Source organism: Aricia agestis, chromosome 21 (assembly GCF_905147365.1).
Source record: "Aricia agestis chromosome 21, ilAriAges1.1, whole genome shotgun sequence".
Classification (NCBI taxonomy): domain Eukaryota; kingdom Metazoa; phylum Arthropoda; class Insecta; order Lepidoptera; family Lycaenidae; genus Aricia; species Aricia agestis.
In genome coordinates this window covers 3,079,600-3,097,712 of record NC_056426.1, presented here as the reverse complement: position 1 = coordinate 3,097,712, position 18,113 = coordinate 3,079,600, and the positions used below count along the sequence as shown (strand labels likewise).

The 18,113-nt window shown below is 34.9% G+C and overlaps 1 protein-coding gene across 1 annotated transcript; it reads right to left on the bottom strand.

Annotated features, from left to right (window-relative positions):
- Nucleotides 1-7,818: 7,818 nt before the first annotated feature.
- LOC121737876 lies at nucleotides 7,819-8,718 on the bottom strand. The gene has a single exon (XM_042129609.1). It carries the CDS (start codon nucleotides 8,716-8,718, stop codon nucleotides 7,819-7,821), a length of 900 nt encoding a protein of 299 aa, XP_041985543.1.
- Between the last annotated feature and the right edge of the window lie 9,395 nt (nucleotides 8,719-18,113).

The window sequence follows — 18,113 nt, the reverse complement described above, 5'->3', positions numbered from 1 at the left end:
AAACACAGTGCAAACGCTGTTTCACGCCGGTTTTCTGTGAATATGTGGTATTTCTCCGGTCAAGCCGGCCCATTCGTGCCGAAGCATGGCTCTCCCACGTCAAAATCCACGTCTTAAGATTTAAGCATCTTTATTCTGAATTTTATCAAAATCGATTCGGTGACTTAAGCTTAAAGAGGTAGCAGATACAAAAACACAATTTCGCAATCTTATACAGGGTGTAACAAAAATAAGTGATAATACTTTAGGGTGTGTACGTGTTCCTTGTAAAGAGTTCACTGTGAGAGTAGCAGCGCTGAAAGACGAAAAAATTTTTTCACTTTTGTATGGGCAAGGGCCCGAGCGTCACGAGTTTCCCCATACAAAAGTGAAAAAATTTTTTGGTCTTTCAGCGCTGCTACTTTCACACTGAACTCTCTACAAGGAACACGTACACACCCTAAAGTATTATCACTTATTTTTGTTACATCCTGTATAATATAAAATTCTCGTGTCACAATGTTAGGCCGTGTACTCCTCCGAAACGGCTTTACTGATTTTAACCAAATTTTATATGCATATTCAGTGGGTCTGAGAATCGGCTACTGGGTACTTTTTATATTGATAAGTGCATTGTTGAATAAATAATAGTAAATTATTACAACAGGAGACTGACGGCGACCATTGTTTGTGCGACGGGATAGCGATGGACGTTGCCATTGTGACATACTTATTTAGGCACTTCAATAAAATAGTACGTACGAAATACTTTATATGGCAAAGAAACGTTTGCCGGGACAGCTAGTATAATATATGTATTCACTCGCAACTCCGTCGCACCAAAAGTCATTTATCGTGATTCCCGCAGAAACCATTATATTTTTCAAGAGTTTCAAGACAAAAAGTATCTTATATCCTCTCCCGGGACTCAAATTATCAGCATACCAAGTTTCATCAAAATCGGTTTAGCCGTTTTAAGCGTGAAGTTGTAACAGACATACAGACACACTTTCGCATTTACAATATTAAGGTAAAAGCACTAATAGTAGACTTGGAACTAATAGACTTACGACAAAAATACCATAAAAATAAGAATTACTCTAATTTTTTCTCAACACTATAACTTTTATAAGCTTCTCAAGCTATCTGTTGATGTGAAAAAATATATATGGGACGCCTTCGGGAACAAAATTTTAAAATGGGATCAGTTTTCGTAAATAATGTGACCACGTCAACACGCGCTCGGCAATTTCTTAACATATAGGTTAAGGAAGGCGAAATTTTGCACGTAAGTTTCGAATACATTTATTTGATTTTTTGTAATTACTATTGATTTCATTGGATTAATGGCCATGTTGTATACACTAATTAATGTTTATTTATGTTTTTTTTTCCATTTTCCCTAACAATACAAAGGATGTCTACTATTAGTTCTTTGAAAATGTAAAAAACCTAATAGATGACATGGATCTCATATTTTAGTTTTGCAATACATATTAAAGTTATTTTGTAGTTTATTCTACTGCAAATATCACCACTATTCTCTGAAAATATAATTCTATTAACAAACTAACAAATTAGAACTACTGTACCTAAAAATTGACATATTAGACCTTGTACTGATCTAAAAATCGATTGCTTTAGTTTTTTAGCAGTAAAAGGAGAACTGAGAAAAGAAAGAAGAAAAAAGAAGAGGCAAGAGAAGCATGGAGACTAAAGACTGAAAATAAATTTAATAGGAAAAAAATATGAAAAATAAAAATAAGAGGAAAGATAGTTTCAGCATGGAAGAAGAATGGATAGAATCTGGAGACAACGTGGATAATATTTCATATGCATGTAGTTACTATGATGAAGTAAATAAAATCTTTAAAAAAAACGGCAAATAAAGACCTAATATTAGGAAAAATGTAAAATGTAATGTAATGTTCTATGTCAACTATTAGTTCATATTGGTGTCTACTATTAGTGATGTTCGTTTTTTGTGATGTCATCTATTAGTAATTATGACTAAGTTTACAAAAAGGCCAATAATATATATTTTTTATTGATTTGTCAGAGAATAATTATAATAGTTTTATTTCGTAAGAGTTACTGAAGACATGGAAGAAGTTATCAATCATCTATTTTCATAAATATATATTTTATAACATTCAAATGTTTTATGTTTCCTTAAAACGTCTGCCATTAGTGCTTTTACCTTAGTATGGATAAGTATGGTACGGTATGACCATACTTATCCATACTAATTTGTTTTCTTATTTTTAACCTTTAAAAATAAGTATGTCGAAGATGTAACTCATCGAGAAACGGTACCGTTAAAATCTTGCAGACAAAAACTAACATGTTAACGTATTTTGATGTACTAAACAGATAATCTATTGTACTTTCTCCGCAAAATCACGCTGTGAGAAGTATTGAAACATCAAAATTCGCTCCGCATAGCCCCGTCACAGATTAACAAAGTCAAATATTCAATTACGTTCAGAAACCAACATAAAATCAGTGTTAAAACAAAAATGTATGCGAAAATAAACTTTGTTTCTTCGTAATAGAGTATACAGGTTTTGCAACACAAATATACGCTAACGTACTTAGTATAAATGACAATGTTGAAAAGATCATGAGTGCATTAGTATTGTGGCTTCGGTAACAATACAAACTTTTCAATGACAAAAGTCAACGGTATTGAAAGATAGGACAAACTTAAATATTCTGCGCACATACGAAAATAAACTCTAATACAATAAATTAAGGAAGAAACGTTCGGAAATCGGTATTGGTTTATTCACAATTGAATTGAATAGATTTTTTTGCGTTGCGTTTGGTAAATTGGGTTAGATTTCTGAACGCATTATGTCGACTTAAGTGTTTGACACTTCGGTTTGAATTTGGAATATTTACGGATTTCGTTTGTAAGCGGATTTTCTTATCTTTGTGTTCAAATGTTTTGTTATTGTTTGCTAATCTTCTTGAGTACTGTTATAAGTGCATTATTTGGATATGAATGATTTCAGCTTTGTGATTGTTTATTATTATTATCAATTTAATTGGGTGTTTAATTTAATTATGTTCAACAATTTTTTTTTATTCGTCCCGGTCGGGACAGGCAAAGGGAGCGTTGCCCATACAGCCATTTCTATGTTTTCTCTTCAACAATTAACTAATAAGCTATTCCGTATTATTATTTTTTTGTTGGCTTTTGGCACTGGCACCGGGGGTGTACTTTGCCACATACAAGGGTAAATTCTTTTTACAATATTTTTCATCATCGTTTTAATATAACGTCAAGTCTAAAGTCTAGTCAAAGTCTAAGTAAAAGTCAATACAGTCAAGGAGTCAAGTCGGTCAATTCAGTAAAGTGGTAGACGCTTTACTGAAACTTTCGACGGAGTTTTGGAGGAAACACAAAAAAGCACGTTTCTGGAAGTTGCAGCATTTGCCTACACGAATTGTGCACGATAACGAATATCTAGTGGTTAATATTCTACCAATATTACACATTAAAAACCCAGTTAACACAATTTTAGGAAAATAATACAAAAACACAACAGCACTCTTTCACATTCCCGGCAAAACTCCTTCCGTATTATTAGGTGCATTGACCGAAGTTTATATCTAGTCAGTTTTTTTATAACTAACGTCAAAACGTTAGCCAAATTTTCCAAAGTTTTAAAAAATATATACTTACTTATAAAAAAGCTCAGAGTCAATTCTGCTAAAATTAGAAACTCGTGTCAAAATACCAGGTATGGGGAGCGCATAATATTATGGCGTACTATCATAATCTTAATATATATATTTCTTGTGTGCGTGTGTATGTGACTGAACTCCTCCTAAACGACTGGACCAATTTTGATGAAATTTTTTGTGTGTGTTCGTGGAGATTCGAGAATGGTTTAGATTTACAGTTTGGTCTACTGGAAAATGTTTTTTCAATTAATTTCTTATTTATAAGGAGAAATATTATTATAAAGGCGAAAGTTTGTTTGGATGTATGGATGTGTGGATGTATGGATGTTTGTTACTCTTTCACGCAAAAACTACTGAACGGATTTTAATGAAACTTTACAATAATATAGCTTATACATCAGAATAACACATAGGCTACAATTTTAACCGACTTTCAAAATGGGGGAGGTGTTAAGTTTGTTTTTTTATGGTCAACGATTACTCCGCCATTTGTTAACCGATTTTCAAAATTTTTCTTTTGGTATATAGGGTATCATCTCAATTTAGTATTATATTCACAAAAGTGGTGATCTGATGAAGGATCCATAAGTAATGAGGGAACTCCTCAATATTTATAGGGAAACATGTGGTAACTTCGGTTTCGTGAGAAGTATTCTAAGCATATGCTACCAACAAGTAAGATTTTGCACCGAGGTATACCTGGTATACCGTGGTTCGGAGGGTGCTAAGAGAACTCCTGATTCTTTATAGATACAAGTTTGGGAGTTTTGGCGTTGTATTAAGAACGGAAAACATATGCTACTATGCAAATTACATTCATCATCATCATCACTACCATATTATACATATATTAACATACTCTTCAGGTTTATAATAATATTGGGACGATTATAAACCTGAAGAGTATGTTTGCTTGAACGCGCTAATCTCAGGAATGTAGTCCGATTTAAAAACTTATTTAAGTGTTAGATAGCTCATTTATCGAGTAAGGCTATAGGCTATATCTCTATCTTAGCGTAATAATTCACGCTAAGACTAATTCGACCGAAGAAACTCAGGAAAATGTGGGGAAAACGGGGGAAATATTACAAAGGGTTTGTTATGTCTATGCTGTATGTCTACGGTGGTATATGGGACACACAGAGACATAGACTACGGAGCAGTAGCAGGAGGGCACAAGTGAAAGACTCGAGAGCGTTGGACCAACTGTTTATTGAAAATAATATTTTACTTATTCTAAGCTCCGTTCATACGTCACATCTTACATACACGATTGCAACTCGCACGCGTCAGCATTCACACACTTACAAACAGGGTTCAAAGTACAGACCCCACAATATTCCCCCCCTTTTGAAATTTTTTTTACATAATTATTAGTATCAAAATTACTAGCATAATACAAAAAAATAAGTTCCTGAAAATAACACAAGTAATACAAGATTACACCATTAATTACAATTTTACATATTTTTTAGAAAAAAAAAAAAAAAAAAAATATTACATTGCTTTAAAATTAACTTTCTCTTTAATATTAAGCATTTTTATTCAATGTTTAATTAAGTATAAGTACATTAAAATTCCTTGTTACTCTACATTGCATAACGTTCGACAAAATCTGACGCAGAAATTACATTGTTGTTAATATTACAATAATCATTATTCATTAATCACAAGATAAAATGCCTAGGTATGACATTAAACTAGAAAACAATTTACTCTCAAATTGCCTGCCCTGGTCACTAGTGAGTTTCACAGGACAGCCAAACCTACATATCCATTCTCTATATATTGCATTCGCTACCGTATCCGCCGAAATATCTTTTAAAGGATACGCTTCTGGCCACCCTGTGCCTCGATCAATTATCGTTAAGCAATACCTATAATCATCTACTGTGACCGGAAGTGGTCCGATCAGATCAATGTGAATATGATCGAATCTATCCGCTTGTGGAAAACTACCATAGCTAGAATTCGTATGCCTCGTTGTCTTAGACCTTTGACAATTCAAACAAGTCTTCGTCCAAAAACCTATATCTCTATTCATATCTGGCCAAAAATATCTTTCTTTAATCATGCGGCGCGATGTTCGCAGACCCGGATGACTAAGACTATGTATACTACTAAATGCTGCTTTTCTATACGATTCTGTTAAATAAGGTCTAGCTATGTTGCTTGAAATTTCGCAATAAATATAATGATCGGAGTTCGGAATTGGCATCTTTTTGAATTTGAATTTAGGATTAGTAATAATATTCTGAAGTTCTGAATCATTACGTTGCTGTATAGCCAATTTTTCATAATCTATTGAACTTGAAGTGCATTCTATAGTTTCTATTCGAGATAATGCATCTGCTACAATATTATCTTGTCCACTAACATGTCGTATATCTGTAGTAAATTCACTTATAAAACTTAATTGCCTAATTCGTCTTGGACTTTCTTTCTTATTATTTTTACTTAATTTAGAAAATGCAAAAGTTAATGGTTTGTGATCGGTAAAAATTATCAAGTCACGACCTTCAAATAAACTTCTAAAATGTTCTACACCTAAAAATATAGCAAGTAACTCTCGGTCATAAGTGCTATAATTTTGTTGTGCCTGCGTTAACTTTCTACAAAAATAACCTAACGGGTTCCATTTACCGTCAACATGTTGTTGCAAAACTGCACCTACGCTGTTATTCGATGCGTCTGTAAAGAGTGCAAGCGGCACGTTGTTCGCAGGAAACGACAAAGTCGCTGCGTTCATGAGACCGTGTTTACACTCTAGGAATGCTTCTTCAGCATCCGGTGTCCAATGTATAGGAGTCTTATCGTTCTTTTTAGCTTTATGAATATAACTATTTAACTTATCTAAATATTCTATCGCTTTAGGTAAATGACTTCTGTAAAAATTGACCATGCCTAAAAATTTTCTTAACTCGCTAACATTTCGCGGTTTAGGGTAGTCGATAATTGCTTGTACTTTAGTTTTTAGTGGCCGAATCCCCGATGTTGAAACTTGGTATCCTAGAAATTCTACACTCGTAGCTTTAAAAGAACATTTCTCTAAATTAATTGTAATACCATATTCATTCAATCGACTAAATACCTGCTCTAAATGTTTTTCATGCTCCTCGTCACTAGAGGACGCTATAAGAATATCATCACAGTAACAGTATAAAAAATCTAGTCCCGATAGCACGATATTAGACATGAAACGCTGGAATGTTTGCGCTGCGTTTTTCAAACCAAAGGTCATGCGCTCGAATTCATATAATCCGAAGGGCGTAATTATTGCTGTCTTACAAATATCCTCTGGATTAATTAAAATATTATGATAAGCCTTTTTTATATCGATCTTAGAAAACAATTTTTTTCCTGAAAGTAAATACGTAAAATCCTGCACACGGGGAATGGGATATCTGTCAGGTTTAGTTATTGCATTTAAAGCTCTATAGTCACCACAAGGGCGTACCTGTCCATCTTTTTTAGGAACTAAATGAAGTGGGCTCGCCCAAGCAGATTTGGACGGCCTACATATGCCTGCTTCTAACATATTTTGAAATTCCTCCTTAGCGATTTTATAACGCTGTGGCGCTAACGGTCTAGGCTTACAAAAAACGGGTGGACCCTGCGTGTCAATATAATGATAAATAGAATGCTTTGGGGCCTCTTTAAATGACATCGGCTTAAGAATGTCCGGATATTTTTTTAAAATTTCGTAAACTGGATGGTTAATTTTTAATGTGGAAATCGTACTTTCACAATGGTTTACGATCGTTCCACGTACGGCCAAGTTAGTTATTTTATCTACTAAGCAGCGTCCATTAATATCTAAAATAAGTTTAAAATGATTTAAAAAATCTACACCTAAAATTGGCTGCTTAACGTCACAAATTACGAATGACCATTTAAAAGATCTCTTCAATTTTAAATCTAAGGTAAGAATTTTAGTGCCATAAGTCTTAATTTTAGAACCATTCGCTGCGAAAAGCGAGTAATTAGAATTTAAATTTATGTCCAGTCTATTTTTTACTACACTCTTTGGTAAAACAGAAATACAGGCTCCTGAATCTACTAAAAATTTTAAATTGGATATTCTATCACTTACAATTAGGCGGTGATCGGAAACTGCGCTGCCTCCCGCCACCGGCTGCAGCTCTGCTAGTTTTCCGGCCTCGGGACGGGGGCTTCTCTCTTGTTCTCCCAGCTGCATGGGGGCTCGCATCGGAAAGCTCGTCCTCGATACTTCCAGTGGTACGTGCACAGCCAACCTGGACTCCCTGGCGCTCGACGTGGTCTCGATTGTGTCCGCTCCCTTGCATAGTTCTTAGTCGGCCTGCTCCTGTTCCTGCTTCTGCTCCGGACTCCATCTCTTTGTGCTTCTAACTGGTTAATTTTCAGGTTCATTTTCGCGATCTCTGCTATTATGGCTGCTACCTCGAAGCTGGTTGACGATGGCTGCTGCTGACCACTTGCTACTTCGCCGATATTACAGGGCTGGTGAGTGTCCATGATTTTATCTGCTATTCCTGCTAATTCTTCTAGATTACTAGTGGACGTCACTGCTAGGACCGCTTGGACCGAAGAAGGTAAGTGACCTTGCCACAAAATCTTCAGGGTCTCGTCTTCGATTTTTCCTCTAGCTAATTCCTTCATTCTTCTAAGCAGCTGACTCGGTTTCTGGTCACCAAGCTCGATTTCGGAAATTAATTTTCTTACTTGCCGCGCCTCCGATTCTTCATAAATTTGCAGTAGTCGATTTTTCAGCGCTTCATATTTATTCTGCTGCGGCGGATTTGCCAAGATGTCTGCAACTTGCTGAATGGCGTCCCTGTTCAGCTTCGCGACGCACATAAAATATTTATTCGCATCCGATGTCTTTTGTGGAGCTAGAATTGCCTCGACTTGATAAAACCACAGGCGATCCTTCCAAAATTCTGGGATTCTGCTACCAATGGAAATTGTTGCCAATTCTGTATCTTCTTTCTTCATAGCTGGCGAAAATCCGCTTGTTGAGGCTTGCGGTGCGGCGCCCATCAGGTTATGCTGCTGCCCGTTCATTATATTTTCAGCCCGGTGGTCGTCTGGGTGGAGCCTTCGTTGGTCGGAGTCTTCGCTGTCTTAGTTTTAGCCGGAGTCGGAGCTGTCTTCGTGTTCAGGGGTCACCAATGTTATGTCTATGCTGTATGTCTACGGTGGTATATGGGACACACAGAGACATAGACTACGGAGCAGTAGCAGGAGGGCACAAGTGAAAGACTCGAGAGCGTTGGACCAACTGTTTATTGAAAATAATATTTTACTTATTCTAAGCTCCGTTCATACGTCACATCTTACATACACGATTGCAACTCGCACGCGTCAGCATTCACACACTTACAAACAGGGTTCAAAGTACAGACCCCACAGGTTTATCTCACGAACTACTAGAGCAATTTTTATGGCAATATTTGGCACAGATATAGAGTAGACCACGTGAAGGGAGTAGGGGCATAAGCTATTTTTTATGGGAAAATGTACGGTTTCCGTAAAAATCCTAATTTACGCGGGCGAAGCCGCGCGGGACATCTAGTATGAAATATGTATAAATACTTATTCATTTTTTTTTAAATATTAACTAGAGATGACCTGGTGAACTTCGTATCACTTCCCTCCTGATATACTTAAACCTTTCCTGGACTTTCACGAATATTTCAAGACTATAATCGATTCAGCCGTTCTCGAGTTTTAGCGAAAGTAACAAAACTGAAAATTCATTTTTATTTATAGATATAGAATTCTAGACGATCGATAATAATCATGCATTGAACATAATAATTGCTAGTTTACATGCAGAAAAACTAAGCTACCTATTACTGATAGGCTTGGGACTTCTCACTATTACTAATAGTAAGAAGTCCTTTGTCCTTTCTTAAAACATTACGATACTGGGAATATTTCTTCCTTTTCTTTCAGCATATAAAATTGGATAGCGCCTTTGATTTTAATGGCTGCGGTTTTATTCGCGACTGACGACGAAAGATAAATGTTTAAATAACGAATAGGTGAATCGACGCGTGAAGCCACGTGCAAGATGGTTGACAATGCTCTATTGTCTATGACAAACCATAACTGACAGTTGGACAAGCTTTGCGCCAAAAACCGCGCCCGCGCCACTGATCAATTGAAATTCGAAATAAAAAAAGAACAAATTAAAAGTAGGCTTTTGATACGCATTTATTATACTATGGAACCCTAAAAAGGCTAAAGTCTAACACTAATATAATACACAACATGTAGGTACTAAATAGGAATAAACCGATACTTTTACTATTTTATGCTCCGAAGTCCTACATTGACGCTTGTAAAAAGGAGTTTATATTTTTAGTTTACATTAATAGAGTACATAGGTGTGCTTATCTCTAGAAGAGATCTCTGCCAGCCGACCTACAACAAGACATGAGTATTATCAAGCATAATATTATTGAGCTAATATGGGCCAATATGCCTCAATTAATTCTTTTTGTCTTGAAATATTCGTAGAAGTCCTGGGAAGGGTTTAAACAGTGAGAAAATTTAGAAGTTTAAGTGATACGAAGTTTACGGATCATCTAGTGTTAAATATTACCTTAATTATGACTTAGTCTACTACTTCTACTTATTTTAAATGAAATATCTTACAAGTGACCTTATTCTTCCCTAAAAAAAGATAAATACAAGTAGGTGCACACTTTTTTTTACATTTTCGCACTTACTTACAACAAAACCAAATAAATTAACCTGTTAGCGGTGGCGATTGATACGCCTAACATCTTTGTGTCAATGAAATTTAACATTGTAAATCAAGGCCATTCTAGCACTGCAAAGATGCCGACTCTTTGAGATGACCGCTACAATAGCCTTTTCGGTGTCGCATCATTCTGCAATAGTTTTTTTAATAGTATTTGGAGTGATGTGGACAATTTTTGTTTGGCAAGCCGTCGGCGTTTGTGTGCTTGATTAAAAAAAACGTATTCTATGTTCAAATTATGACATTCCATTTGTTTTTTTTTTGTATCGTTGAAATAAGACATAGCTTTTACTTTAGCCTTGATAAGTACATTGTACAGTATCGGAACACTACTTTTCTCGGGGTTAAATCATCTTAATCAAAATCAAAATATTTATTTCTAAATAGGTTACTAAAGTTAACACTTTTAGAACGTCTACTTGAGGCCTACCACCGGTATTGTATATTGATCCATCATCCGGGCTCAAACTAATACCATGCTAACTGCCGCACTCCGAAACGAATATTAATTACTGAACTTCTTCTTCTTCTTAAATTAATAAAGATTTTGACAGCTCCATTCATTATCTGCCAAATATTTTTCAATAGACCGTACATTACAATAATTGGTTGGGTAATAAAATATATTCGTTTCTGAGTGCGCCAATTAGATCAAAATCTGTTTTTAAGTGGATTACGTGATTGGAACTGTGTAAACCGGCCGTACATTTTTGTTTCAAAATCCGTTGTCGATTGCAATTTACAATTTTGAACTCGGCTGTTTCATTTCGGTGTTGCCTTCTGAGTCCACTAGACTAGCTGTCGCCGACTATTACGGCTGACAATGATATTGTAAATATTGTAAACTGTCAGCTAACAATACAGAAGTCTGACTGTCGGCACCGCCGGCAAGTCTGTCGGCTCTATTTGCTTTGATTTGCCGATTTGACGAAACATTTAGAGCGACTTGTTGGTTTTGAATTTTTGATAGTTGTGCGTATAGTCTGTCAAGAAAGTGAAGAAATTAAAAAGTGGCAACATCGTAGTGTCATCCCTTTCAAATTAATTTAAGAAAAAGGGATGACACTACGATGTTGCCACTTTTTAATTTCTTCACTTTCTTGACGGACTACTCGTATAAGTTGTGCATTAATATTTTTGTTCTTAAAAAAGGAAAAGCAGTTGAATATAGAAGTTCCTTTTTTGGAAGTCTGTCAAAAATTACGAAAGGTTTGAAAATATAGAAAGTTTTTCTATGTTGCAGTGAGCATTAATTTCTCTAGTTATGTTTGTATTGACGTAAATATTAAAATGTAATCTATTTTAGATGTTCATGTCCACACCGCTCGCACTAGAATGATTTAGATGTTTACTAAATACTTTGAATCACAAAAAGAAATGAGAGAATTTTTTTTTCAATAACATCTACAAATCTATCTTTTCTAATATTATTTTTTAATGTGCTAATCTCACGTACCACTGGACCTATTCTTATAAAATTTAGCACAGACATAGAGTGATATAGTAGGCAACGTAGAAGGGCATAGACTACTTTTTACGGCAAAATGTACTGTTCAAGCCATCTTTATTTACGCGGGTGAAGCTGAAACGTCTAGTTTCTACATAAAGTATCAAGATTATCTAAAAGTTACACTCATCATGGGCAGGGCGCGGCACCTTTGGAGTGTGTTTGTTTGGTCGGCGCTAACTCCACACCTTGTCAACTACCCTCAGAGAACATTACGCAGCGAAGCAAAAGTGTCACTTCGTACAATAGTCAATAACAGATGTGGCTTTTATATTTCGCTAGCTCCATTTATAAAAAAAAATATATTAACCCTTTACGATGTATGCTGCAAGCGACTTTTCAGGTTTTATTTCCGCCAAAACTGCACAATTTGTTGCGATAAGCAATCTATATATTATATTATGTCCTCTTGTAGTTTTTTCAAGTTATATCGATAATAACTATTTTGTTTTTCCAAGGACTTATTGTAAGTAACATACAGTATTAAAATGGCGAATTATCGACTTTAGATAGCTTCTACGAATAATAAAAACTAAGGAAGGGTAAGGTTGGGTTGCACCAGAGACGTGGTTAAAGTTAAAGTTATGGTTATAGTTAAATATGGCGTCCTTTAGATTTAACTTTAACCGGAGAAATTCACAGATGTCTGTTGCGTTTATTTTTTTATTGAAGCTACAGGTAACGGGATTGAGGGTATAAAAATTGAATTATCCGTAAAAATCGACAGGAAAAATATAACACTGTAAAACATAGTAAATTTTCAGATATACGTATGAGCGGAGGTTAAATATGGCGTCCTTGGACACCATATTTAACTTAAAGCAAAGATTTGACATTTTGCACTGTAGTTAAAGTTACAGTTATAGTTAAAGTTAGTTGGTGTAACCCAACCTTACTGTGTCAAAAAAATTGTCCGCGAGTCTATAAAATGTGACCCGAACACATATACTATACCTATGCATGTATTCGGTACACAATTTGGTGTTTTTATACTAGTGACAATAATTATTATTGTCAACGGCTGAATGTTAGTGTTTCGTAGCTATTGTCATATTTTAGTGTGCGAAAAGGAATCAAATTCAAAACGGTTGAAGTGTGGAGTTACGTTTTCTTAGTTTTTATTATTCGTAGTATTTATAGCTTCTTTATGTTGGATATACTCTTAGATACTCCGACTTTAGCACCATAATAATAACCATTGCTCCAAAGAGCTATTTGTAACGTATTTAATATGTTTTTGTCGGCACTTTCAGTGAAGGTCTAAAAATTACTTGAGCGGCTTAAGACGCTCCCCCTACGGAGATGCCGTAATTTACCGTTTTTAGAGCCTTATTAACTCATAATTTGAAAGCTACAAAGTTATAAGTACTTAATAAAAATACAGCAGATTATTGCTGTTCAATATATGAACGTTCCTTTCATAGTTATTAATTTCCAATTTTTTTTTATTTATTTATTTATTTAATATTGGAAAACCAACAGCTTACAATTTTACTTAAATAGTTAAATTATAGATAAAACAAGAAGCCAATGACAGGTTTTCACCATTAACAAAGATAATCTAGCAAACAAACATGATTTTTTAACACAACAAACAAAATTTTGTGTAACTATAATTATATACTAAGGTTACAAAGTACAATGATGTTTAAGAGAATAGAATATAGAATAGAACAGTAATTATAAATCAATAGAAAATATTAATCGAAGAAGTTAAGGTTCAGTTTGTCTCTTGCATTCTTGGTCCGCAATGTATAAGGATCGAAAGAGATTTTTTTACAGACATTATTAAATTCAATGCTAGCTCGCACTAGACAGGAGTTACGTCTATAGTTAGAATTATAACATGGGATAGCTAGTGGTGGATTAAATCTACGTGGTCTAGTTGGTACATAAAAGTTTACTTTGCTGAGAAGGTCAGGACAGTCAATTTCGTTGTTAATTAATTTTAGAATGAATATGAAATCAGAAATGTACCGACGATTAAACAAAGTTTGAATGTGAAATTTTTTACAAAGGTTAAGGTAGTTATCTGAATTATAGTATATTTTAAGTCTGTAGCATAGGTATCTCATAAATCGCCTTTGTATATTCTCGATCCGTGTAATATATTTATCATAGCACGGGTTCCATACCTGACAGGCATATTCTAAATGGGGTCTGACGTAGGTGCAATACAGAATTTTGAGGGTTTTAGCATTTTTGAAGGGGGAGCTTAGTCTCATTATAAAACCTACTGCTTTTGAGGCCTTCGCAATTATATGATTAGCATGTGTATCAAACATTAGTTTAGTGTCATGATAAACACCTAGGTCACGTACAATATTAGTTCTTTGTATAGAGAAGCCCTTTAGATAATAGGTCGTCGGGAAAATATTAGTTTTTCTACTGTAGGTGATTAGTAGGCATTTTTGGGAGTTAAGATCTAAACGATTGTTATAACAATACTGGTCCAGACGGAGTAAATCAGCTTGTAACGCTTCAGCATCTTCGACGGAAGAAATGGGATAGAAAATTTTCATGTCGTCGGCAAAATTAAGAGTGAAGGCATGTTTAAAACAAATATCGATATCGTTAATGAAGATGATGAAAAGAAGTGGACCTAATAGAGAGCCCTGTGGGACGCCACTAGGGATGGGAACCCAGCTAGACATGTAATTATTCACCACTACTGCCTGCGAACGATTTTCAAGGTAAGAACAGAACCACCTAAAAAGATCACCTCTGATGCCAATATTGTAAAGTTTAGTTTTAAGAATAGTGTGATCTATACGATCAAATGCCTTACTGTAATCAGTATAAACTACATCGACTTGATTACCTTCATCCATGTTCTGTGTTATAAAGTCGTTTAGGAGCACTAGATTTGAAACAGTAGACCTGCCAGTTAAAAAGCCATGCTGTGATTTACTGAAGACACTGCTTAAAGATGTATAAACTTGCCTGTAAACAATACGCTCCAAGACCTCCGCTAATGTACATAGCTTGGAAATTGGTCTATAATTCTCAATCTCAGTTTTGGATCCTTTTTTATGCACTGGAGTAATATAGGCCAATTTCCAAATTCTAGGGACTGTGCAAGATGTGATAGATTTAATAAAGAGTAGTGATACTGGTAGTGATGTCGTTTCATAGCATTTGATTAAAAACTTAGGGGAAAGATTATCTGGTCCGGCAGATTTATTGGGATCAAGGTGCCTTAGCTGATTCTTAACAGAATCAAGTGTAATTTTAATTGAGTTAATATGTGAAGCGGACTCAGCATGGTTGATGCTTGCATATCCATCACTGTGACTAAGATTACCTAGATTTAGAAAAGATAACTGAAAGTGCTGAGAGAATGATTCGCAAATGGATTCACCGGATGAAACAATAGCACCATTCAAAGTCAGACTATTTGGGAGTATGTTAGACTTAGATCTGTGCTTGATATAATTCCAGAAATGCTTTGGATTATTTTTAATCGCCGATTCGGTACTTTGAATGTAGCCATTGTAGCACTCGGTTTCTAATTTTTTTACCCTAGTACGTAAAAATTTTTGTTTATTATACTCATGATATCAGCTTCCAAAGTAATACCAATTTATTTAAATTCAAGCATACATTCAGTATCTGCCTAATATTTACAAATTACGGTTATTTGAAACACACGCCAATAGATCGACAATTTCATTAACTAAGTACATACTGGCCGTTTGAATTTTTTGTAGTGTCAATTTAGAACTAAGATAAAAAAAATGGATTTTGGCGCGATCTCGGCAACGCGGCAAATGTATGGTCAAGGTCGTTTGCTCGGGGGATGGCCTTAAGCGTGAAGAGGTAATAGAGGAACAGACACACACCTCTGGTCTATGGTCTATGCTACTGTATCTACCATTTAAAAACAGTAAACAACACTGTGAACTGTCTTGTAAAAGCTTCCCGGCTTAACTCTTACCTGTGGAAGGGTAAAGGGCCAATGTTTTCATAATAATGGAGCTGATCAATCACCAGTAATTTGTTGTGTTGACATATTGTGATCTAAAGCTTTAAAAAGCTTCATGGAAAAAGTTCTGAGTGATACTATCAAATAAAAAAAAATATGGCACTCGTGGACTGCCGCGGTAAAACTATTACATAGTATTTTTTATCAACTTATGCAATTATAATTCGCTACCGCACCGCTTTGCCGTTCTGCCGAACTGAAACGACGTTAGATGAATGTTAGGTGTTTTTCGTTACTTGAATAAATAGTAATTGCTTGAATAAATGACAATTCTTATTAAATTTCATTTCTCTAGAGAAGGATTGTGAGAGTGGCCGTGGGGGCAACCAGTTTCACATACTCCCCTCGTGAGGGGGCTAAGCCCCTCCCCTTTGACCCCACACAACACGGGGCTGCGGTTGGGGACAATAATTAGTTACGATTTTTGAATTTCGATTATTGTTTTTTTTAGAACAAACTGTATGTGGCTAAGAAAACTTTTTAGAGTTTGCTTTTTAATAGACATTAGGTATTTGCCGTAATTATGTTGCGCCAAATTCGTTTATCGTGCAATCGCATAGGTACAAATTTCCAGTATGAAACTATTCTTATCCTTTCACGGGACCTAAAGTAAAAGAAAATAACATAGTTCACTTATTGAGACACTTAACTTTACAATTATTTATTTTAAACTGCTTTGTTTAGTTTCTCTGTATTAGTTGGTACTACTAATATATATTCTGTGGTATTAGGTACGTATGGCATCAAAGTTATACATTAGCAATCTATAGAGCGCGCGCATCGCTCGTTCCCCGTTGTGCCGATCGTAAGCAGAAGTTCTATAGATACTTGTCAAACGTATAACGCAAGTCTAGTGATGTTCTATGCGCCATCGTAAGACGCATCTAGGAAAATATGTTCACACTCGTGCTCACAGTTCATACCTTGTTAGAAGCACTCTATAGCTTGCTATAATGTATACTCTATGGTTAAATGGTTCTAAGTTTGCATAGAATCAATGAATCGGTTCAAATGGGCTTTAACGTAAGACACATAATATGCAATAATTGGTATATATTCTTAAAAACTGTATAGTTTTAAATACTGTCTTAGTGATTGCGTGAAACAATTTAGTTTTTGCAGAATTAAGTACTTTATTTTAAAAATTCATTCAATGCGAAAGTTAGACACATCACACACTGTCCCGTCCGACTGTTACTTCTTATAGAGACATGATTTTTAATCCCAGGAAAGGACATGGGATACTAGGCACTAGGTTATATCGCAGAATATATTTTAACTGCGGAATTTCCGCGAACAAGATCGTAAAGCCTAGAAACGCCATTTTGGTAGCCGTTCGGATACTCTACCTAAATGTATTAATTGACACATTTTTTATGAAAATATCATTGGTGGTCCATTCATTCTGAATTCATTCACAAAACTCATTCATGAAAATTTATTATATGATTTAATATACTTTAACGTTCTAATTTCTTTATAAAAATCGTATAAATCTTCATAATATGTCAGTGTGTTCGGTTAGGAGCGTGACAACACAATTTGGGATTTTTTCGCATTTGCGTAACGCTACGTTTCGATTGATTTTAACTCCGAAATGACCTTTATGAAAACGACTTAAGGATCATTTTATGGAGACTCCGCGATAGAATAATTTAGAATTGACTCTACTATGGCCGAATTACTACGCCTGTCGTTGCAACTATCAATTGGAACGTTGTATACAGCGTGTTCTAAATTTTAATACATTGAAAATGATGCACATAAATTGAACGTTATTTAAATTTCGAACGTTTATCTATAATCTGCTTCTTGGCGTAGAGCGGTGATAGATATATAATTATACTACTTGGTAACTTTCTTTTTTGTTCCTAAGTTTTTTAATGAGTCTCACATTAATAATATTATAGTTAGATGCAATAAATGTACTGCCTAAAATCTATACTAATCTCAGTATTTAGTCAACTGGACAATGGTAAAATAAAAAATGTATACGATTTTGAAATTATTCAATATTCAATTAATTCAATTTAATAGCAACGAATTATGTTAAAATCCAATAAACTGTATATGTTTTTCCCTTCTCTTTAAAACATACATTTCTGATTAACCAAAATGCCAAACTATCGTGAACCCTCTAGAATTTAGGCACGGAATTTTTTAGAGATTTTAGACTTTAAAATTTCTACAAAATT